We start from the raw sequence: 25,490 nt of genomic DNA, 5'->3' as shown, positions 1-25,490 counted from the left end.
TGATCCAGTCAGGTGTCTACGCTGGGAAGTTGAGCGAACCAATCACAGCTCACTTTCGTTTTTTGAATTATCTAACCGATTATACTTGGCAACAGAAACCATGCAGAGGTTCTCTGGAAGAGGCAGGAGTAGTTCTTGCATGTTGTTTTAAAGTTTCGGACCTGTCAATTTGTTTGTAGGATTTCCCTAAAATGTGGGACGCACTGCGGGCAAACCTTCGCAGTTGCGACCGCTACCTTTGTTTACACTGGCAAGCTCTGTTATAACGGCCGCCTAGCCGATTGGCTACTGTGAGAAGGCGGAGCCAACAAAGGGAGGTAATAAATTTATCTGGCAGAGCCGTAGATGCGTCCAGCGTATAGTGGAGACTTATCGGAACGTATACCCTGGAGATATCGAGGATGGGCTGAAACAAGACAGAGGTCTGACTTGCTATACTCATGTTACTTCCCACTCTTGTCATTAAAAAAAGAACAAAGTCAAAATCCTCCAAGAAAGATTCATTTAACAATGAAGACATGTTTCATAAAGTAACGCATTTTGAACATAAAATATCCACTAAAATCTGGTCACCAAGTGATGTGGTCAGCAGTTTCTGGCACCACATCTCCAGTTTCCCGGTGAGTATTGCTCCTGCTCCCAGATGTCAGTCTCAAAAACAGCTGTGCACATCAGTTGTCCATGTACGTAATACACAATACCAAGTATCCACCTATAATTACACGGTTCTATTCTCAATGACTATTGTCATAGTTGAAAACTAACAACAAAGCCAATTTAACAAGAAATATTCAAATAAAATTACAATAAAATATTTTTTATAAAATCTATGAATGTTCCTGAATGAAATCAGAAAATGCACACAGTTCGGCTCGGATGATGGTTAAAAACAAAAGATATGACATTTTGTACAATGACAGGCAACAATTAATATGCTTTACCACGCTCCTGTCATATAGGAAAAGACAATGAAGTTGCTGTGATGGTCTGATTCCATGGAAAGTATCTCTAATTATGCACAAAATCGATTGTTTTCATGATTCACATAAATGAACATCTACAAAGATGACAAATGATCTGAAGTACAAGATTAAGAGTAAGAAATATCAACATGATGACTACAATGTCCATCCTCTACATGAAGATGTTGATAAATGCACTCTACAGCTGATGCAAAACTGTTTCATTCCTGTATTCTTTCCTTTTACAAAAACATTGTGTTACTTCACGGAACAGACAGGATTTTATATACAGTTGATAAACAAGCACAACACTGCACCAAAACAGTAACATGAAGACACTTAGAAATTCAAAGAAATATGTTCAGGTTGAATGGTCAAGGATATGCATGATCCCTGTCTGGTGGGTTCAGGGGTATGGCTGAGAGGACGAAACATGTTGATGTGTACTTCATACAAGCTTGAACACATGTCTCCTGATGTATGTTGTGGAAAAATACCCATCAACCAATTCTTGTGTTGCTTCTCCTCATCCCATACATGACACCAGCGCAATGGTGACTGAAAGTAACTGACTATAGATGTGATGTTGAAGCCACTATTTGTTGCTGTAGTTGCCATAGCCCCAGCTGCCGTACTGCTGGTTCTGGTTGTTGTAGTTGCCGCTGTTGCCACCACCCTGACCCCAGTAGTTCTGCCCCCAGCTGCCTTGACCACCCCACTGATGGTATCCCTGGTTTGATGAACCCTGGCCATAACCACCCCACTGAAACAAACAGAGAAGCAGTCTTGAAATAAATGAATAACAGCCCCGTCGTAACAAAAGGGACCATTAATTACTCCTCGAACATGAAACCAGAGTCATAAAACATATTTAATACCTATTCATTTGAATGTAATCTATCAGCAGTGTACAAAATTAGACATCAAGGCTGGTAACTTCAAAATGTTATGAAATGTATGAAATAATTAAAATTTCCACCAGACTGTCATGCTAACTTGTTGTAAATTTAGGCAATCTGTCAGAAATATAGCCCATCCCAGGCATTCAGACTCGATGCGATCATGGAACTTACGTTATAATTGGAAGGGTTGTTGTTTCCCCAAGATCCTTGGTTTCCCCACGAACCCTGGTTGCCCCACGACCCCTGGCTGCCCCAGGAACCTTGCTTGTGGTAGGATCCCTGGTTGTAATTGCGGTTATGGTTATAGCTGCGGTCATATGACTGAAACAAAAATGTTCATCATAATAGCAAATATACAGAATCCGTCTCAAGTGACGCTCATCCCTTTTAACCAAATTACATACAAATAATACTGACATAACACTCATGCTTTACATAATTTGTTCTTTCAATAATAACTGACCATAATCTAGATTTCTTCAATACACTTGGAGGTGACACCAACAAAACTGCACAAAGCAAGTAGGATTGAAGGGGAAATAACTTCTGAGGGATGTACTTTGGTCCACACTTCATATGTAACTGGAGGTCATAAATCACCTGTTTGTGAATCATATATCTTCTGAAGTGTTAAGCGTTAAGTACAGACAAATAAAGAAAGCTAAAATCAAATTACCTGTGCCTGTCGACCTCCAGATCTATCATGGTCGTCATATCGTCCGCCTGACTTGTAGCCTGCAATAACAAAAACAGCCCATACATTTCTGTCACTTTAGACTTACTCTTAAACCCAAATCTGAACAGTTCCCCGATATATATGAACATTCATATGAACATATTTACATTCACATTTACATGTGCGTGAGCTCGTGTGTGGACGTGTCAGTTACGAGCTCTGAAAAATGGGCATTTCTTTAGCCCAATACAGAGCCAAAATAGGCACATTTTGCCAACCAAACAAGATAAAAGGCCTAAGTATGCATGGACTAAAACTTGAGAGGTGTTACCTCTCGCTAGGAGTGCGTTTAATGTGTCTGATGAGTGTCCTACTTATCACATGTGGCGATGTCGAGTCAAACCCTGGACCCACTACACGACAACAAACCCTGGCTGTGGACGAATCGGGTGCACTTGGCATAAACGTGAGTGAAAAGGACAGCACTGATATATTGACCATACTCCTTGAAATGAAAACTGATATCAAATCTATGAACAAAAACTTTGTAAACCTCAGTGACAAGGTCGACAAGATGGCGACAGATTTTAGCAGCCAACTTCATCATCTACAACAAGAAAACAAAGAGCTAAAGTCAAAACTATCAGCGATGGAAGATAAGATTACTGACTTCGAATCTAGGAACCGAAGAGAAAATCTAATTTTCCATGGGATTCCCGGCGATAAAGGCGAGACGTGGGAACAATCGGAGAGTAAGGTGCGTCAGTTTCTATCTGAAGATTTACATATGGGCAACGCCTACGAGATGGTGATAATACGAGCACATCGGCTAAATCAGCGGAAGCCAGGTTCTCCAATCATTGCGAAATTTCTGACATCTAAAGATAAGAGCGACATCTTCAAGGCAGCACGTGCAGACAGGACTGAGGGATCACAACACAAGCGTGTGACAGAGGACTTCCCCCAGAAAATACGAGAGGACAGACGAGCACTTTCACCTTGGTTTGTGAAGGCAAGGAATGCAGGAAACAACCCGAAGATGAGGCAAAATAAGCTCATTGTAAATGGTCAAGTGTTTGTGTATGATAGGAATTCCCAAAACATCGTGAAAGAGAAAGGATCGCACAAAGAACCGCCATACTCAAACAATAACACAACCACGTGGGCCAGTTTGTTTGGACCCGGAAATGAAATAGACAAGGAAGGTGAAGGACGGACCCAGTCGGAAGATAAACAAACCGACGAATGATGCGATGGCCATGGCCTTATTTTCAACATTCTGACGTGGAATATCGGCGGTCTACATAAACATGACAATGAATATTCCCAGGTGAAACTTTTGTGTCATAATTTCGATATAGTATGTTTTTGTGAATCATTTGTGAAGGCTCATAACGAATTTTCCGCCTTTTTGTCCGGTTTTCGAGCAGTCAACGCTGTGAGAGATAAAATAAAACAGTTAGGCCGCCACAGTGGCGGAGTCACCGTGTTGATAAAGGAGAAATGGCTACAGGATGATATAATTACAAGACTTTATGATCATTTTCAAAACACTGTTGTTTCACTTTTCTCAAATAAGTGCTTGCATTGGGATAAAGACACTCTGCTTATATTTACTTATATCTCGCCAGAGGGCTCTCCAGTGTATGATGCTAGTGACAGTGATGGAATTGCCATGCTTGAACATTACTTAAATATTATAGCTGCTGATCACCCGGACAAACAAATATTTCTAGCTGGTGACCTAAATGCTAGGACTAAAGACTTTTTAGACTTCATTCCTAACGATAATATTGATTTTATTGTAAGAGATGTTGATGATTATCCCTCAGATGATTTTGAAATGTCCAGATCAAGTAAAGACAACATACATCATAACAACTTTGGTAAAAAACTGATGGAACTGTGCTGTACATTTGGAATCCATATCATGAATGGTAGACTATATGAGGATAAACAAGGACAGTTTACTTGTGTTACACATAATGGTTCTAGTCTAGTAGACTACATGATTGCATCAACATCTGTGTTTCCTAGAGTTGCTAATTTTGGTGTTGGTACATGTGATGTGTCTGATCATTTTCCTATTTACTGTTCTCTGAATATCCAGCCACCCAACATTACTGGTGTGCTTGAGTCACCTGTAGCAACAGATCCTCCAACTAGCAATTGCATAGAGAGTAATTCAACAACAGTATGGACCAAATACGTGTGGAATGAAGAGCTCTGTGATATGTTTATCTCTAAGTTCCAAAGCCTGTATGGAAAACTACGCAGAGAATTATATCACTATACAGACATTAATATTGAAGATTCATTAAATGTTTTTACTGAGCTGTACCAAAGAGCTGCAGAACACAATAGGAAGGTATTTCCAGGTTTCCATGACATTAATTCCAAACCTCAGCCCCCATGGTGGGACGAAGAACTTGAACAATTAAAACATTTGAAATATAAAGCACTGAGAGACCATAGAGATAATAACCTAGATATATTGATTTATAAAACCCTACGTAAATCATTCAAGAAGACTTTCAACTACAAACGAACAGCTTACTTTGATATTCAAAAAGAAAAACTTGTGGCAGCAAGAAACAACCCAAGAGAATTCTGGAGAACACTAAAGCAATCAGGTTCAATATCAACACCTGACAAAACATACGATATAAGTTGTGAAAACTGGTACAATCACTTTTCAAGGCTTCTTACTGAGTGTTCTGGTAATGTGCATGACAGAGATATCAATTCAGAGGTCTACAAGGATGAAGAGCTTGTAACATTAAACTGTGACATTACCGAAAATGAAGTCTTATTTCACATTGATAAACTGGCAAAAAACAAGTCCCCTGGACCAGATGGTATTGCAATTGACTTCATTAAAGCTTCTAAGACATTTATCAGTAATTACTTAACAGTGCTGTTTAATAAGATTTTCCAGGAAAGTATTTTTCCTGTGCACTGGGGCAGAAGCATTATTTGTCCTTTTTATAAATCTGGTGGCAAAAGTAACCCTAATAATTACAGAGGTATTTCTCTTATTGATTCAGTGTGTAAAATATTCACTTCCATTCTTAACAGTAGATTACAGGTTTGGTGTGAGGAGAAGAATATTATTCATGAAGCACAGGCAGGATTTAGGAGCAATTATTCTACCACTGACCATATTTTCTCACTTCAAGCTATGGTTCAGAAATACTCAGTTAAGAAAAAAGGAAGGTTCTACTGTCTGTTTATTGATTTCTCTAAGGCCTTTGATACAGTTAATCACAAAATTCTGCTGTCAAGTCTGAAAAGAGTTGGTGTGGGTGGTAAATTCTATAACATCTTGGTATCAATGTATGATAGGTTGTTAGCCTGTGTTAGAACATCTAAAGGTCTGTCAAGCTATTTTGATTGTAGTATAGGTACTAGGCAGGGCTGCATCCTCAGTCCCCAACTGTTTATTATCTTCATTAATCAGCTCATGCAAAGTATGGAGCAATTTGGCGGCCGTGGTGTATTTATTTCACCTAACGTTAATAACCTATATGCTCTAATGTTTGCGGACGATGTTTCCTCAGTCTCAGATACAGCATTCCAGCTACAGAAGAAGATTCATGGCCTTGAGAATTTTTGTCGAGTCACTGGTATGAAGGTCAATATTGATAAGACTAAGGTTATTGTGTTCAGAAATAGTGGGCCCCTTAGACAGTATGAAAAGTGGTTTCTTTTTGGGCAAAAGCTGGAAGTTGTTTCATACTACAGGTATTTGGGTATCGTGTTTACTCCTAGGTTAGTGTGGACTAAAGCTCACACTACTCTTGCGTCACAAGCCAATAAAGCCGTTATGGCTATCTTTAGATTCCAAAAACGTGTAGGTTTTCTGTCATGTGCAGATCTTTTTAGAATATTTGATGCTATGGTAAAACCGATTCTCTGCTACGGTTCTGAAATTTGGGGTGTTACCCACTGTAAAATCATCGAACAAATACAGATAAAAACATGTAAATATTTCTTAAAAGTTGGTAAAAATACTTGCAACAACATGGCATTAGGTGAATGTGGCAGATTCCCTCTTCAGCTTACTTATATGTCAAGGGCAGTTAAATATTGGTGTAGACTTTTAACTCTCCCAAGTTGTAGGTTGCCCCACCAGTGTTATTTAATGCTAAAGTCACTAGATGAATCTGGACGAACGACTTGGGCATCTCATATCAAGAATATATTATATAGACTTGGGTTTGGCTTTGTCTGGATTGCACATGATATTGGTAATATTGATGTCTTCATGTCTGTTTTTAAACAAAGACTATCTGATAATCTTTCACAAGACTGGTTCTCATCGCTACATAATACAACCAAGTGTTCTAATTATATACTCTTTAAGTCCACCTTGAATGTCGAATCCTATCTCTCTATAGATATTGCCCCATATTTGAGAAATTCTTTAACAAAATTTAGATGTGGCAAATATAAACTTTGTTCTGAGACTGGCAGATACAACAATATCCCTTATGATTCAAGATTCTGTCACTTTTGCTATCAAATGAATTTGTATGTAATTGAAGATGAAATACATGTTTTACTTTATTGTAAAGCCTACCTAGACATAAGAAAAAAGTTTCTGGATAAATACTTGAAACACCCTATATCACAACACAGTTTTATAAACATTATGACTTCAAAAAATATAGATGTTATAAAAAGCTTATGCCTATTTTTATATAATGTTGGGAAAATAAGAGATTCTGATGTATTTAGATAAACGCATGTAAATTCTAATTATACCTATGTTTGTATTTTGGGCCACTGGCCTATTACTGAATAAATGTCTGTCTGTCTGTCTGTCTGTCTATTTACATTCATATATTCTTGGCATATTGGGGTAGAATTTAGGGAATGAGATTCAGCAACACCTACCTCCATAACCACCTCTGCGATCATATCCCCCACGGTAACCTCCCCTGCCACGATCACGATGGTGGTCATAGCCACCACGACGGTCGCGGTTATCGTAACGACCTCGACCTGAAATTCGTAGTGGTAAACAATCATACATATGCAACAGTAAAAAGTAGAAATGTTACTAAGACATGCTATCTTCAATTCAACACTTGTCAAGTCAAAAAATAACTTTCATCACAATTACATCTTTCCATACATTCTCATTCATAATTCATTCACATAGTGTAGTAATGGTCTATTGATGAATAATATCCTTCTTTTACTGCTGAAAAATGTAAATATTACCTTAAGGTTAATACATGTGGGGTTGATGTATCACTGTTGACTGATCAAACAAATTTAAACTATAGGCATGCAGATCTCATACTTAAGTAACATGTTATGACACACATAGCCCACTTGTTCACGAGTAAAAATGCTTGGGCAACCACAATTTGGCCATTTAATTATCTATGGATTTATCCAGGATTCTTAATAGTGTTCCCATCAGTCAAACAGAAGTTAAGTATATCATTTCTTCAAAACTGGGAGCTATTTTAGGGTTCTTACTGTCTTAATTCGGAGAAATTTCACATCATAATATTAGGATTGTGTTCTTTAACATACAACCAGGCCTTATTGGTCCTGTGTAAGTGTGGTAAAGATTCTCTTCCTTCGTTGACACTGGCAAGCTCAGTTATAACGGTGGCCTAGCTGATTGGCTACTGTGAGAAGGCGGAGTCAGCAAAGGGAGGTAATAAAGTTATCGGGCAGAGCCGTAGATGCGTCCAGGGTAAAGTGGAGACATATCGGAACGTATACCCTGGAGATATCAAGGATGGGGGAGAAAGATGCCAGTCTTACTTTCATTACCCATTCAAAATTCCATATAACTGCTGACATAACATTTTTGTCAGTCACTTGTGGATACAGTAGGCAACTTCACCTTCAGAAATGGCAGGAAAATGAGTAGATTTGTGTGTAATATCATGATCAATCAACACTACACCATCCTTTATTTCATTAGATCATACAGATACAATGTTTAGCTTCATCATTTACTACACTTATAGTAGCTAGCTAAGTTAATTATTTCAGCTTTGCAAAAAAAAAAAAAAAGATCATCCTAATTTTCTAAAGAAGCATTGCTACTATGAATACTTGGTTGTGAAAACAGACATGACTGCAATAAAATATAATTCCATATTTCCATAATTAACCTCAAGTGTGGACAGTTTAACTTTAACACCATGACATGATACAGCAAAATTATTGCAAACTGAGACATTTTTTCCACCAACTGATCAAGGCAAACTAACCACCAATCACAATATACCCTAAAAAGTTACTGCAGTTCAGTCTTCAATTACTTCTGTTACGTATGTATAACACACAAGCTCGGACATGTCAGCAAACAACCGATCACGATCTCTGACGATACCTTATAACACACTGACATTGCAAATATTCAGTGCAATATTTAGATCAAAGCAACTTTAGGGTGATATATGTGACATACAGTTTACCACAGCGGAAAAACCACAGATGTGAATGTCTTTCTAGGTTTACATAGACTTCTGTGGTTTCAAGAGGAGCAGTTTCTTGTTAATATGTTCTGTTAACATGATACCATCATTTCTCAGCTTGTGCATTAACGATCCTGATGAGTATCCTCTTATTTGAGCCATATTTCAGTGGAATACAGCAATACTAATATGCCTCCTGTCTGAAAAAAGTGTTCATTACTTGATGGCAAAGGAGAACACATACCTGAGAACCTGTCCCCTCGGAATCTCTTGTCTGGAGGAGGGAGAGCTGCCTGGCCTTCCTTGCGGTATTTTTCAACCAGCTGATCAATCTTTTCCTTATCCTGTTCAGTAAACTCTACAGCGTCAAACAGAGACCCTGTCTCTGGCAATGTGAAATTAGCTGTGCGAAGAAAAAAATCCAAGATCAGTATGGATCCAAAATGTCCACATGAATTTCTTCAGCATCTACCCTGAAGAAATTCATAAGTGGAGTACCCAACATCTAAGACTATCTTAACCTGAGCAAGATTAACATGCTTATGGGTGAGCTACATAGTTAGGGTCTAAAAACAAGCTTCAAGAAGGCTGACAGGAGAATAACAATCGGCAGCAGGTGCCCGCCCCCTTATCCGGCGGCGATCCCTACCTTTCATTTCAAGAACAGCTTTTTCTGGCACCTCTTTTCCCTCTTCCTTCTCCCTTTGGGCAATGCGGGTTTTGAAATCCTCATCAGTAGGTACTACCACAATCGCCTTGCGTTGGAAACCTTCAAAAGGCTGCATTTTACGTCTCCGGGCTGATGCATACACATTTGTCTAATCGGCAAATAAGAACATAATAGATCATGAGTCTTGTCTCCAGCTCGTTCCTTTGCCAACCGGATGTTATCAGTGGCATACATTGTCATTATGTTGTAAAAACATTATTACATCATGTCCAGCATCCGATGGTATCTGCAAGACACTTCAAGAAATACATGTTACATGGTTCATACAGTCGCTAACTGCCTAGTTGCCTGCCGTTTCTGTCCATTTCGCGCCTATCCCTAGCCGCCCTATCAGTTTTCCCCCAGTCCATGGAAACCTAGGTCTCCATGGGACTTACCTTCAAAGCTGAAAAACAAAACTCACCTGCATAGATAACCATTGAGGAGATGCACTTAATGTAGAATATTTCATATGAAGCTTTGGCATCTCAGCTCGAGTACATGTAAGCATAAAAGGTCACTCCCAAAGCAGTTACTCTGGTCATAAGAATAACAATCATAGTGCTCATCATAATAGTTGCTAGTGAGTAGAAGAGCCAAGAGCAACCTCATCCCAATCACAACCTAATGCTTGAACTCAACAATCATACCAACCACCACCTTACGTGGCAAAGAACATCACAATGTTGGGTAACTAAATACTGTTAAAACTTCAGGTACATCCTGGACTTCGCCATGAAGTCAATACAAAATCCTCATACCCACCACCTTATGTGGCAAAGAACATCACAATGTTGGGTAACTAAATACTGTTAAAACTTCAGGTACATCCTGGACTTTGCCCTGAAGTCAATACAAAAAACCTCATAATTAATAAAGTATTGATGACAGACAATCGTTTGGAGGCGAGACATAGGTGAACACCAAAACATTCAAGCAGTTTATTACTCAATAGTGTCCTCACTACACAGCTGAACGGCCATCATGCCAAAACAATATGTGAAGCACAGGTAAGTTTGAATCTGAATTTAGCAATATTCTGAGCAACATGTTGTAGGTGTAAACCACATTTTGGTACATTTCTGAACTTTCATCACAGAGTTAAGTTCCACTGATGTCTGTCATATTTCTCCAAGGATACAAAGCGGTGAAATACTCATAGAAAAATCAAACTATGCTGTCTTTGCCCAGAATCTTTAGCAATCTGTTAAATGTTCAAGCATATCAATATCACAGTTTACAGCACATCATTTACTAAAATATGATCCACCACAAGAACATCATCAATAATTCTCGGAATATCAGTGCACATCTTGCAACTTGTATTGACTTCTGTCTATGTATAACAAATATCCTCCAAATATTTCCGAGTTCCCATAAACAAACCAGTTGACATTCCTTACTAACATCTTTTTGCTCAGGCATTATGTAATGTATAGAATGGTTTCTACAAATTCCCAGTAATTCCAATGTTTCCAGTAAAGCTGATTTACTGTACTCAAATAACGCAAGATAATCTTCAACCTGTACCATTTGACAGTACTGCATATATCAACACAAAAAGTCTAAATCAAATTCAAATCCACATCAATTGTGAAAAGGGCACCGATTCTTTCAATGTTTCTCCTGATTAGAAAACTACTATTCAAGTGGATTCCTACAGCAGTTAGAGACAAGAAACTGCTTTTACTTCAAGGAAAACAAAGCAAAGTTCACACTACAATGAAAAGTAGGACCTATTTGCACGTGCGCACAGACATGAAAGTTTACTGAGTATTGAACACAAGAAGGCTTTAGTGTATATCACTAGAAAACAATCATTCGGATAAAGCATTGCATATCACCACCTAAGGCAGGTATTTCACACCAAGAATGAGGCATCCTCTAACATATACAGTAATTCAGGTTGACATGAAACATCAACATAACCTTGCCTCAAACTAACTTGCCAAGTCATCTCACAGTACAAAATGACATCAACAACCAGTAGTTGAACATGTTGAAAACTACAAATGACTTCAAGCAGGATCTTTAATTATCTGACTTTTCTTACACAATTACTACAAATACATCATTTGAAACATAACTGCATTTCCATTTTATCCGCAATTAAACATGTAATCATATTGCTGCATCAAAATTAAGTGCAAAGTAGACAAAACTGTAACCAATCATTGAATTAGATTTAGAAGATAAAGCCACTCTGTTCAATTTTACAGTTCTTTATTGTTAAGACATCTAAATGCAATTCAAAAACGGAACATGTTTCTATTTCTTTGAAATATGTGGTCATTCAGTCACTTATATTTTAAGTGCCATTTAAGTATGGTTTTAGTATCCAATCAGAAGCGAGGATCACAACAAAAAAAATGTGTTAGAATTTCTTAATCAGGAATGTCATCTATACTACATGTAATCTAATACAAGATGTTTTATCAAGAAATAAATAATAAAATCCCATTGTTTCCACAATTATTACACAATCTTGGCAAAATGTGTCCATGAGGAGACATACATCCACACAGAAAAAATGCAAAAATCAACGAAACCAAGCAAACTCTAAAATACATAACTGGAGATACAATAGCAAGAAATCTTTAGACCTATTGTCAGTCCTTCAATGAAATTTCTTTAACAGATCTGGTTAAACAAGATGGAAGACAATCAAAATATTTACTTGATTTCAGTCCAGACCTCAATACAAACAGATGTAAATCAGCATTGGTTATGAAGGTTTCTACAGGTGCAGAAGCTTCTGTAGGTTGGGTTATGTGAAAGGGTGACTACTGACATTTCAAAATCTAAGCCACCTGTTCTTGTTGTTGGGGACATCACGTAACTCTTTAATCATAGAGACAGATCAATTTCATTTGTCATGAGTTGTTTACAGCATGTACTTCAGTACAAAATTACAGCAACAGCAATCAATTCATCATTATTAAAGCTCACTCAGTCATACTACACTAAATTACTTACTTGTGCAAAGATTCAACAATTAATTACTTCGAACAAAACAAGGAAACTACCAGAAGGTGTAGTAGTTTTAAATTCTTTAATGGGCAACAACTGCCTTCAATTCAACTTTCTACCCAGCCATTCCACAAACAAGGACTCAGGATTTTCTAACATCAATGAACTTTTGTGCAATCAAAACATATTTCCTGCCACCACTTTCTCAGAATAGTTAGAACAAACCATAATTCGTCATTAACGAACACGAAATAACTGGACAAGGCCAAAGTCTACTAACTGATGTTTGTTGGATCAACACGTGGCACAAAAACAAAACAAACTGCAGGATAAATTCCACTGTGAACGCAATCAGATTACTGTAATGTGTGTCAAGATGCTGTACTCCAAAGACACCAATGGTCAGGACAAAATATAAACTGCATCCTTCTGTTGCTAAAACAGCTAAATGTCATGGGTGGGTTCACTCCTTGGCTCAAACTACCACTTTACATAAAAATACTGGCAAAGGCATCAATTACAGGTTTTAACCATTCAAGTTGCACCAATATCCATTACATATGTGCTGAAGAGCATCTGTGTGATACAAGTTTTGAGTTCACATCCTCTTCTTCCTTGGCTTCCCAACAGACCATGATTGTCCACTTCAAATGCAAGCAAACAAACTCACCTTGTAAACCTTGAGAGGAAACATCCATGTCCTTTCAAGAAAGAAAAAATGTTTCACTTACCTCTTCAAATTGCTTTTGTTGAAATCAGCCTGTAAAAAAACAACACAGGGACATACCTACCTGTTTCCTGTCTGTAAAGTATTTATTTCTTTCAAATCCATCAAGGATTAATTCCACTTGGTCCAAGGTCATCCTCAGTCTCATTGTCCTTTCTGTACTACACTATAGAAACCAAATTATAATACACCTACCTGGTCCAAGATATAATTTCGTTTTTTGCGAGCAGCAATTTCAATCATCCTGTTGAGGCACTTTGTTGCTTTGTCAATAAGGACGTCCCATCGTCCAGCGTAGTTCTTTTTACGAGGCAGACCCATAACCTAGAAAGCAAGAAACAATCCATATCATATACTGTAAGATGAAAATATTCTGCATCAGTTCATTCAAAAAATACTAGGTGCAGTAATATTAACTCTTTCACTGCCAGTCAATCAGATACATTTACTTATTATAAAATGATTTCTCAAATGATATGTATGGTCATCTATGTCCAGATATCAGTGGCTTTCCGCTCGGTAATGGGATTCAAGTTTATACTTGACAGTTCAAAGGCAAGGAGAGATAAGCAAATACCACAAGTCAGAGCAAGGAAAAATAAAAATATTACAATACTGACAGTGTATCACTGAATAATGACATATGCTTACCTTCATCTTGTCAATGATGTTGTTGGTACCCAGTACATTGTACCTCTTTTCTAGATTTCCCTTTGCTTGTTTTTCAGCCCAGTAGGTTTTGCCAGCACCTGGCAGACCAACCATCATGAGAATCTGAAAAAAAATATGCAACACTGAAGAAATATCCACTTGCAGCACAAGAAGATCTTTCCACATGATTGAGATGGTGGCCAGCGTACTGATGTAAGGATCAGAGTGGTTACTGCAAGCAAACACTGACAATTAGTTTCAGTTGCCTTGATCTAATAGATGTGACAAGCTGCAGATGGTAAAACAGTTACGGGTCTCCACATCAGCTTACTTGTCAATAAAACATGGCCTTACCTCACAATCTCCCTTCTGTGCTGGTGGCAGTGCACCTCTGATACGATCTTCCTGTGCCACTGTCTCAAAGAATGCATAGCCTTCAGCAAGAGGGAAAAATGGCTCCTCCTGCAACACAACATGAACATTGCAAACATCTCTAGTACTTCCAAAATTGCCCCTACTGGATTGACTTCAAATATGTGTAAAACTGTTAACTGAAGCAGGCTAGAGAGGTTCTGGTGCAAACTTCAGGACAACTTCTGAGAAAGTGTGCTCAAAGTCACCTGTTTGTGTCAGCTGAGGACAAACTAGGTAGCATAACCTTAAAAAATCCAAGGTATTAATTCATTTTCAAAAATACTACTCTGTAAAAGGAGATAAAGCAAACTTGTTTTTGTTAATATGTGTGTTCTTTATCCAACATGGCAACACAATATTAATTCTAGTCACATGAAAAAGACAAGTGTGACCCACTAATATGGCAATGTCCCCTGCTGCTAAAAAAGAATGAAATATTTATTGCCTATTCACTACCTGGTTACACACAAGATGTCTGATGTCTGCATAACCACCAATGTAGGATGGGAGCAATGTTTTATGAGGTACCATGTTCACGTAAGTTTGAAAAGTTGTGGTCACCCACATGTGCCTGTGTAATCCCCCAATGTTGAAGAAATTTCAAGACATTTGGGTACAATAATGCATGACATATCGAGTTAACAAAAATGTAAGCGGTAAATGAGTAATGGTGACCTTGAAGAGTAGGTCAAGGTCATCCAAATTGACTGGTGTTTTGAGTAATTCCTTAATGAAGGCTGTCACCAAATTTGGAAACATTGTGTAAGACAGTTCATGAGATGTGGCGGTAACAAGAATCAGAATATACTTATGGATGGACTCTGTTGAATACATAGTGCCCGTTCCACGTTGCAGCTGGGGACAATCAGATGCATACAGAACATTACTTACCCTTTGTCCAAAGTTGCACTCGAACTCTGTGTTCTTAGTGAGAATGTGGGGGAACAGGGCCTGTTCTCCCAGCTTACTCCGGTCAATATCAAAACACTTGCCCAGGTCCGTCCCATTCTTTGCATAGGAGATAGTAGGTTCCTCACTGTCTAGATCCTAAAATAAACATCAACCCACATGTCAATTCAACTGATGTATGTACTCTAATTCACTGTTTGACTTTGGTAGCCTACAAAAATGTTTAATAAATAGGAGTGATCTTTCTTTTCCCTACTCTTGATGACGATAAAACAGGAAACATTTACAGTCACAACTGTCAGTGTCATACCAATCTCTATGACTTGCGGAAAAGACAGGTATTCAATTTTGACTGGGCTGATGATAACTAGTACCAATCAAATATGAAACAGCCCTGGCATCCACTTACAAGATAAGCTGTGATGACATCCCCCTCTGAGAACTTCTCTCCAAAGTCATTGAATTTACACTCTGTTGAGGCTTTGCCTGTGCCTCCATAGCCATATGACAAAGCCTCTTCACCTGGAATAGAAACAAAACATCCACTGTACTCATGTACTGCTGTGAAAGGGATGTATACTCACAGAAATCCAGTAATAGTAGTGAGCTAAACATGGACATAAGACTCAAAAAGCACACCTAGGACATTTAACAAGTTGGTTAAATCAATGCCTCACGCTGACAAACCAAGCAACAATGGAATGTATCTCTGTACCAACCCCACAGTTTGGTTTGTCAGTTTTAAAAGAATAACTCCTCAAAACAAATTGCAGCACCTTTTACAACTGGTCACCCTACTCTCTGACATAATCAGAACATCTAAGAATAAATACCTTGAAGAAAACTGGGTTATTACTGTATCATTTTTCCCTTGTTCCACAGTTATAGTTACTTACCAAGCTGGAGGGAGGCAGCATCCACTGAGTAGCCAACACGCACCACGTGGGGATTGGACTCCTCTGATGGAAGATGTTCTACATTCAGGTTCTCCAAAATCTGTAAACACAAGAAACAAAAATGTTTACACAACTATCATCCAAATACTAAGTGTATTAGGCAGTGTAAAGCATAAAAGCCAACGCGTGAAAATATAATAGTTATGGAAGTACAAATTAAAAGATAAGGACATCAATTATTAGTACAGTTATGTAATACTCTGAGCAAAAAGATGTATATTGTAATGCTCTAATCATCACCCATAAGACAATAAGTGACTACAGCTTGTTCTTCGAATCAAAACAGCATATCTAAGAAAGTTACATGAAAGTGAAATCAAAAGGACAATTCCAGCTGACTAAGTATTAACACCTACCTTGACCTCAAATGCAAGCTTGCCCTTGTTAACTCCATACATAGTTCTAACACCTGCCCACATGAAGCCAAACCCTTCCACAGTCAGAGGATGAGCCTTCACACCATTCTCATCAATGCGCATATTCAAGTCACAGTTAACTGAAAACAACATTGGAATTGTGATTAGAAATTTCTGAAAGGGAAGGCCTATTTTTTTTGCAGTCTCTTTCACTTCTGCAGTTCAATTTCATAGGCACATAGCACTGAGTGCAGGCAAGAAATTACTACCAACATGCTAATAGATATCAAACACTTAAAATGCATACCATATGTAAAAAATTTAGACATACTGAAATAAAATTACTTTTATTTTGCATGATATCTTCATACAAACAAAACATTAATGAATAGACGAAGTACTCACATCTGTCCAACTTGAAATCAGTACCAGTCTCCCAGCCATCATCATCCATCTCAGGTGGTGGGCGTCTACTGCAAAGGGAAAATAGAAGCAAGTTTTGAAAAAATTCACACACCAAACTGGTAAACATTGTACAACAAATTTCCTTAAATTAACTGTCAAACACAGTAACATACTTCATAGTCTTAAGACAGACTTACTGCCTATCTCGTGACCTGGACCTTGACCGGCGAGATCTATCATGAGAACGAGACCTCTTCCTTTCACGGGACCTGGATCTTGACCTCTTCCTCTTTGATCCACGTTCCTCATCTGAAGTAGGAAAAGACACAGTATACTAAACACACAATCCCATAGCATTTTACATTGGTCATTTTGCACTGTTGGATGGAGGGGATACAGCCTGGCAAATTATGCCTTCAAAATAATTGGACAAATGTTGAGACCACCCACCTTTGGCCTCCTCTCCATCATCTTGTGAAGTTTCATCTATGGTCTGGTACTCCTCCGCCATATCGTCTGCTGGAGCAGCCTCCTCATCTCCATTCTGAGCATCTGTTGCCTCTACTGCCTTAACTTCAGCCTCAGGCTCAACTGCTGCTGCTTCTACTGGGGCTTCTTCCTGCATAGGCTCAGGTTCCACTTCCGCTTCTGGTTCCGCTTCTGCTTCTGGTTCAGCCTTAAAATATTGAGGCAAATGACATAATGAAACTGATTTATCAACTTAACTTGAAGTCTTACAAGCACCTTTTCTTTCGTATCCGTACCTTATAGTATTTTAATACTGACTGGAATTTGGTGAAGTGAGTTTTCTTATTGTGCTTGTCTTGAGTTTGGTAACATGTATGACTTGAACTGAACCTTATGTACACTCTGGTTAGGTTTGCAGCATTTGAAGTACAAGTTTACATCATAATGTACAAATTAATACATGTATAAAACAAAGTGGTCATACATAAGAGGGGATATCAAAAATCAAAAAGTTTTGAGCCTCGCCCTGAAAAAGCAAGATTTTGGAATTCATACTGCTTTATTTTTCAACACAGCCCCCTACCATCTTCACACACTTCTCCCATCTGGTTTGCCAATTGCTGATTCCTGATCTGAAGAACTCCACATCTTGGTCCCCCCCAAAAACCCTCCACAACAGCGATAAGCTCATCATCCTGAAATTTCTGGCCCCGGATGGTTTTTTTAGTCAAGGAAAGAGGTTGAAGTAGCTAGGGGCTAGGTCTCTGGTGCATAGGGAGGGTGAGGTAAAATTTCGCGCACAGTTTCCATTACAGCTCAACTGGTGTGGACTGACACATTGTCCTGGTGAAGAAGAATCCCTCACCGGATCTTTCCTCGCCGCTTCTCTTTAATAGACTGGTGCACCTGCTTGAGAAGGTTAGCATAGTACTCTCCATTCATTATCGTACTTATTATAAGGCAAGTAGTCGATGTGGATAACAACTTTACTGTCCCCAAAAATATTCGCCATAACCTTCTTTGGGGACCTGGTCAAATTGAACTTTTTAGTTCTTGGAGAGTGACATGTTTCCATTCCACTGACTCCTGCTTGCTCTCAGGGTCATAATGATGAAGCCAGGTTTCATCACAGGTTACATTTCTACAGTGAAAATCTTCTGGGTTGGCATGGTAACAAGTCATCATCACGCCACTGATGTTGACCTGAGAAAGCTCAATGTCATCAGAAAGCATTCTTGGGACCCATCTTGCACACACCTTGGACACGTGGAGTGTCATGGAGTACACTGTGAATGGATCCATATGAGAGCCCGGTTTTATCTTCTAACTTGTGAGGGTGATACTATTTCCCATCACTAGTTGATGCACAGTGTCAATGTTTGCTTGGGTGGTACTGGTTGAGGGTCGTCCTGGACAGGGGTCATCATCTAAGCTCTCTCTTTCGCGCTGAAACTCTTTCACCCAACGTTTGATGGTTGTAGCAGAAGGGAAGACTCCTTGTAAACAGCAGCGAGTCGCTCTTCAACCTGCTTGGCCGTGTTGCCCTCCAGGACAAGAAACTTCATTCCTGCTCTATATTCAACCTTGTCCATTTTTCACATTCACCAGCGGGTATATCTCTTCTACAAGGCACTGCCATTGAAGAAATGCATCCAGCTATATAATCCTACCGGGAATATGTAGCTAAGACACTAATATACTTTGGGTGTCCTGCCCATTACTATTTGTCAAGTATAAATATGCAAGGCTCAAAACTTTTTGATACCCCCCTCATACATATAACGTGATTGAACAAATAAACTGTCTGCACATATGTTCAACCAGTTCAATGACCAATGTTACATTCATGCATTGTTGGTTATCTACTGTAAGGACATTATTTAAAATGAGACATTACTTTGGAAAATATTGCTAATATCCTAACTGTTCCTTGTTTGTTTGAGTGAAAAAGTAATATATAGTGTGAAGATAACCCAATACACCTATTTTCCATAGCATTTAGCTTCAACGCTTGATAAATGTGAACCTCATTCAACCTGACATAATAAAAGCTTTAATTGTTTCATGCATCAATCAAAAATATTCCAGTGACACAGAGATTAACTGAATATGGACGCAAAATTCCCGTGGTTGACATGTAGCCTATCAACCAACAGAATCCAGGTTATGAGGCAATATCAACCAATTTAGCAAATCCGATCAATGATCCTGTTATTCAGTCAAGCCTGACCGGATGAAGTAAAGGCAAGCTTAAAAGTTGCAGTTACACACTGAGATAGACTTCAAGAGTAGCTATCTTCCACATACCTCGCCTACTGGAGCAGATTCTGAAGCTGACAGATCTTCCTGAATCTGACTACCCTCCTGGGAAGATTCATCACCAATTTCTTGAGATGTGTCCAGAGATTCATTAGCATCTTCTGTAAAACAAGAACACCTCTTGTTACTTGAATTTTCCAAATAAATATCAATCTGCATGTGTAAGAGTTGTCAAACAGATGATAACAAGGATTAATCAAAATCTGCATCAGATTTTAGTACAAATTCCTAACCTGGAATAACATATTTCCCAGTTAATTTCAGAAGGAAGCAAATAATGTATGTTAGGATCTGGTAACTTGTATTCACTAACCATGATAACCAATAGGAACAAAATAACTATATTTTCCCCTAACTGTCAGCATTGTGAACTTAGTTTGAAGTCAGACTAACCTCTTCACTAGAAGCTTTGTACTTCAAATTCATATCCATTTATTAACTACCCACTTGGAACATTATCTGACACCATATAAATATTCATAATAATGGGTGTGTACTCAACATATAACCAACCCTTGAAGTGCGGAAGCAATGAGTATATGTCATACTTTGTTACCTGTACTTAAACTTGTTTTTCATAAAGTCTGTGGAAAAACATGATAAAAGGATTTTTTAACATACTACATTTACATGAAAGAAGATTTTGACACAAACTTACTGTAACATATCTTACTCATTTCGTAGCCCTAATGAGCACAAAAAATCCAGTCTGTCATTGATTACAGTGATGAACACTGCATATCCAAACTTATTTTTAACTTGCATGGATAATGACCTTTTTCTTAAAAGTAAAAACCAATGAGGACAATAAAACATCCATGAAGTTTTAAAAAACTGTTCTCTCCTGCTAGGAACTTGCAACAGCTGTGAACCATGAACATTCAACATACTCAACGAGTGCTCAAACTATTAAGATAAATACTTCAAAAGGAATTTGCACATCATCTGTAAGATCTGAATCAATGATGTCAATGATATCCAATTCCAACTACTTGGCAGCAAACACAGGCTACTGTTCCTCTACTGGCTCACTATTTACATTATGTTACACACAATGAGTCACTGGGCGGAACCCTATTTGCGGTCCAGGAATACCTAGAGTGTGAAACCTAGCAACCAAAAATCTATACACTACAACAAGTAATGATCATCACTTCTTTCAATGTTGAAGATCACATCCAATCAATATAACACCTCAATTCAGTTTTATATAACAATTAAAAACAATATTTAGTTACGAATGAAGAGGTTTATACCTCTTTTGTTTCAGTTACCATGATCAGAGTTGCAATCAACAGAATGAAAAATAGCTAAAACTGTACCTTCTAGTAGAATCGATAATCTCATCAAATGGTATAAAGACTTGAGCATATTCCCCTCTGTATAAATGATTACTGGCACGATAGCTAAAAGAACATCTGTATATCTATAGGTAAGGATCCAGAGTACCTTGCTATGTGAAGGTTCAATTACATGTCAGCAGATAACCATGAATTACATCTAATTAAAAAAAGTACCTGTCTCGAGTGCAATTGTGGCTACCCATATCGACATTTTTAACTTTCATTTTTCAGCAATTTCAATTTGCTATAGAGTTTCAATTTATTAAACAATAAATGAGGCAGTTGTCTCAGACTGACTTTTGAACCTCTCCCTATCTGACATCAACAGATTGCTGACAATGGCACATGTTCTGTATCTTGGAAGACCCGTACTAAGTGCCAATTGTAACAAAACAAAACTCTTACGAGAATAGATGTTAACAGGCTCCATCTACTGCCCTCAACTGTTTCTTCACCCCAGGAGTGCCCTTTAAGCCACTACGTTAAGATTGGATGAACTGTGAATACAGATACTGGCTAGCTATTCAAACTCAATGTGTTTAGGAAGAATATTACCATGGTTTGGAAGATACACCAAATTGCGTGATCAAATACATATCACTATACCATGCTCATAATCAGACATGCATATGGTTTTATCTGGGATGAATATGCTACCATTCTAATAACAGAAGAGATAACTATTTGACTGATATTAAAACTACATTCAGTGTTTCATTAACACAATCCATACTGCAATATGCATTGAACCGTACAGTCCTGCATTTTGAATTTCAAAGCAACTTGAAACATCATACATGAATTAATTCAATAAATGCTCACTGATGTACACTTCAGATACATGTCAAGGAAAAGTGATGTCTTGGTATCACTGCCTTTGGGCAATTTCATGACTGAGCTTTTCTCGTTTGTAAACCAAACATGTTCATTATAAAAATCTGAGCAGACTGGAAACATGCTAGCCACTGAGTGCATCTATCTTAATGGTTAATTGAGGATCATGAAAATAGACATCTTAAAACATCAATCTGTCTGACTGCATTGCTGGCCTCCAACCACAGCATGTGGAGGCATAAGACAAAGTACAGGGGAAATAATTCGTGCATTTAAGGGAGGTAACTGAACATTAATCTCTACAAACAGAATGACCAAATAGCTGATTTACTGATGGTTTATGACATATAGCATGCAGTGCACACCTACCACTACAGCGAAAGAAACCCATAAATTTTTTCCACTAGAGTACAGGACCACTGCAATTATCATTTAGTCCTGATGAAATTTTACTAATCAGAGACCACAGAGCCAGTGTAAATTTCAAATAGCGCCACTACTTTTACCCAATCCAAACATCTGTGCCACACATTTATGACAAAATCACCAGATCAACCAATTGTCCTTATACAGTGAAATTAAAAGGAGCCTTCATTGTGCTATCCAGTGATCAAAATATATTTCAAACTTTTCTCACATTTTTTCCCTCTTCTCACATCTAACCCATTTGATGGTTTCACACTACTTCTTAACTCGCTGTGCACATTCACAGTGTACAAATATCCACTGGCCAAAGTTTGTTTTGGGCATGTGTGCATCGATACTGTAAATACACTCTAGATGAAATCTTCTGACAATAATTTACAGGCGACTATTCATAGCTGAGTACATTAGTCTATGCTTTTCAATAATTTATGTCCTATTCTGGTTGCAACTGCCTTAGAAATATGATGTATTTTACTTGTGAGAAGGTAATCTTCAGGAAGGACTGTGACATGTGTTTATACAGTTTGCTAACATTAATCTAGACATTTATTTAGATAATTATGGTCTTTGATTCATAAATGAACCCAGATCACTTGCATTTGTTTTGAGTTTTGTTTTAAAGCATGCATATATTTTTCAATGCTCTATGCATGTGAAGTGAGTTGAAAGTTAATATGAAACCAGCAAATTGTGGAGTCTGATCTGAAACGACTGCGAAGCACCTTGAAAATACTTTCATTTTGACAATGAATATAATACAATAAAGACATTTCTGATGTGAACATTTTAATTAAAGATTTGGGAGCTACCATATGTAACCGAGTAGCTTGGTTTAGGTATCAAAGGTAAAACGTAGGCTAGAATACAGTATACCAGGTGCAGCACCCTTTATAATCCTTAGAGTTAGAGTTCGTGGTTAGGCATCCGTTATGATCTTTAGTGTTAGGGTTAGGCATACTTTACAATCCTTAGGGTTAGGGGCTAGGGTTAAGTACCCTTGTTGATCTTCGGGGAGCGCTAATTAATCTGAAAAAGTGCATTAGGTAAAGTGTAGGAATGGCCAAACATATCGCTACAAAATAACAATTGTTTAGTACTGGGCGTGGTTCAATTCGCATCAAGACTGATCCGCTTTCGTTAATTATCCGTTCAGTTAAAGGTCCTAACCTCACAATAAAAAAGTACAAAAATATACACTTTCGATCTTATGGTTATCGCACGTTATCCTCGAACCTTTCCTCACCCCCATCCAAAACAGACAGGTTATATTATTATAAAATATGGAAACGTTAACTTTTCTAACTGAATTAAATGCATTTACATCGTCGTTGGCGTTTGACCTACATAAACATCTTGCTTCCGGGAGAACATGGCTTCCTGTGGTCGGCATTGCAATATTTACATTCGAGACCACTGCAACTTGCATCAACATCATCATTACAAATAACAAGTTAATCTACTACTAAATGATACAAGCAAAGCATCACTGCACAAGATCAACAATGAATTGACAAATTACCTGATCCACTCTCTTTGTTGAGAGCCTGTTTTAATCTCTTCACAAGCACTGCCTTCGTGCCTTTTGTGTCCAGCCCTCGAGTCTTCAGTTCTTCCCGAAGCTCAGCAACCTTCAACTTATTCGGGTCGATGTCACTCATTTTGAATGCAATAAGTTAAACAATCAACAAAATCCAACACAATCAACAAATGCAGTACAAACGTCCTGCACACAAGTACAACATAAACCCTTCTAGTTCAATATGGCGGGTCAGAGGACGCACATGCGCAATATGATACAAAACTTGTCTTCAAATGTCTCCCGGAAACGGATTATGATCGCAGGCACGTCATGACAGGATTTTATTATCAGTATTGTTTGTCTGATTTGCAGTGAAAAAGAATGTTTTGCATATGAAAATGAAAAATAAAATGTTTCACAAAATTCACATTTGAATTAATTCCGCGTTCGTCTGAGATAAATAACTTCCCTGTTTCATACAAGCAAAAGCAGGGTCAGAGAGCTGTATAGCGATCCATCCATACACATGCGCACAATCAAACGAGAAATGGGCTATCTCCGCAGCCAACGTATTTTCTTCTCCTGAAAATGACGATCAGTAAATGTCTGCACACAGTCGTGATTCATACGAATGTGTCAGCCACATGTTGGGTGGTACTCTGTTGACCTAACCTGATTGAACCTCATTGGTTGTATGAGTTCTCTACACGTGGGGCTCTGTACTAGTTAGATAAGAAAGATGCTGTAGCCCCTTACCAAATCAAAAACCATACATAACAATGTATGATCAGACGTTCCCACGTTCATTCAATCGATTTCTGTGCTAGAGGCCTACTCTCATTCTGACACAGACACCCGCGTGTGAGTGCGTACGTGCGTGCGTGTGTAAGTTAGTGTGTGCAATTGTACACCACTTACTGCAGGGTCAATTAATGCCGGTTACACTGCGACATCAGAACTCAGTTTGATAAGGATAGCCCCAACATACACACAGTAGACGGACACTGACAGGGACAGAGAAACGTACACGCATTGGTACCCAAGCCAAAATCAGATTACAGAAACGTACTCTCAGAGGAGTCCACTTTGTTGTGTAAGAAACGAGCATACACAGCAGACACATATTTTGCGATGCGCAATACCCCCAGCAATCAGTTAAACAGGAACAACTACATACCTTTCGGTTTTGGATTGCGGAACGTCGACTCGTCCCCTGTTCACAGTACTGGATACTTTTCCGTATTTGACTTTTTTGGGGGTACCTTTTTGTACATAGACACTACCCTGGGGTACATATGTGTAGTATCCGTGTCGACAACGACCTCTGCAGCCATATTGAAGCCGAACCGACTGGTGTAACGAGATCCAGGCAGGGCAACAACAAGAAGCCATTTTCAAGTCTTTGGGTGTCGTCAATAGACCCTCCATCCACTTATGTTCCATTTCACAAAGTTATCCTGACGCGACGATGATCACAAGTCACCGGTCATATTGG

At 38.4% G+C, this 25,490-nt stretch overlaps 1 protein-coding gene across 2 annotated transcripts; it reads right to left on the bottom strand.

Annotated features, from left to right (window-relative positions):
- Positions 1–487: 487 nt before the first annotated feature.
- Positions 488–25,185, bottom strand: LOC137294579 (heterogeneous nuclear ribonucleoprotein U-like protein 1). 2 transcript variants are annotated; one of them, XM_067825624.1, is made up of 18 exons: positions 23,996–25,185; positions 19,862–19,974; positions 17,537–17,762; positions 17,284–17,395; positions 17,087–17,154; positions 16,682–16,821; positions 16,266–16,365; positions 15,779–15,891; positions 15,352–15,507; positions 14,401–14,508; positions 14,047–14,169; positions 13,591–13,719; positions 9,639–9,807; positions 9,234–9,392; positions 7,440–7,547; positions 2,541–2,599; positions 2,036–2,185; positions 488–1,725 (listed from the first exon to the last, which is right to left on the bottom strand). In XM_067825624.1, exons 1-18 carry the CDS (start codon positions 24,132–24,134, stop codon positions 1,558–1,560), a joined length of 2,340 nt encoding a protein of 779 aa, XP_067681725.1. In that variant the 5' UTR covers positions 24,135–25,185; the 3' UTR covers positions 488–1,557. The 2 variants fall into 2 exon arrangements, with proteins under 2 accessions (XP_067681725.1, XP_067681726.1); XM_067825625.1 differs by lacking the exon at positions 23,996–25,185 and having other exon boundaries at positions 17,537–17,734; positions 19,858–19,954.
- Positions 25,186–25,490: the final 305 nt, after the last annotated feature.

This window comes from Haliotis asinina, chromosome 8, assembly GCF_037392515.1.
Source record: "Haliotis asinina isolate JCU_RB_2024 chromosome 8, JCU_Hal_asi_v2, whole genome shotgun sequence".
NCBI lineage: Eukaryota > Metazoa > Mollusca > Gastropoda > Lepetellida > Haliotidae > Haliotis > Haliotis asinina.
The sequence above is the reverse complement of the archived record's forward strand: the minus strand, read 5'-3'. Positions and strand labels throughout refer to the sequence as shown.

Bases quoted from the DNA above. Each gene is read 5' to 3' on its own strand.
- LOC137294579 (XM_067825624.1), bottom strand. From the start codon at position 24,134: ATGAGTGACATCGACCCGAATAAGTTGAAGGTTGCTGAGCTTCGGGAA. The intron at 17,155-17,283 runs GTAAGTCTGTCT...TTCCCTTTGCAG, and splicing joins TCCAGGTCACGAGATAGGCA to TAGACGCCCACCACCTGAGA. The intron at 2,186-2,540 runs GTAATTTGATTT...TTTTTGTTTCAG, and splicing joins CTGGAGGTCGACAGGCACAG to TCATATGACCGCAGCTATAA.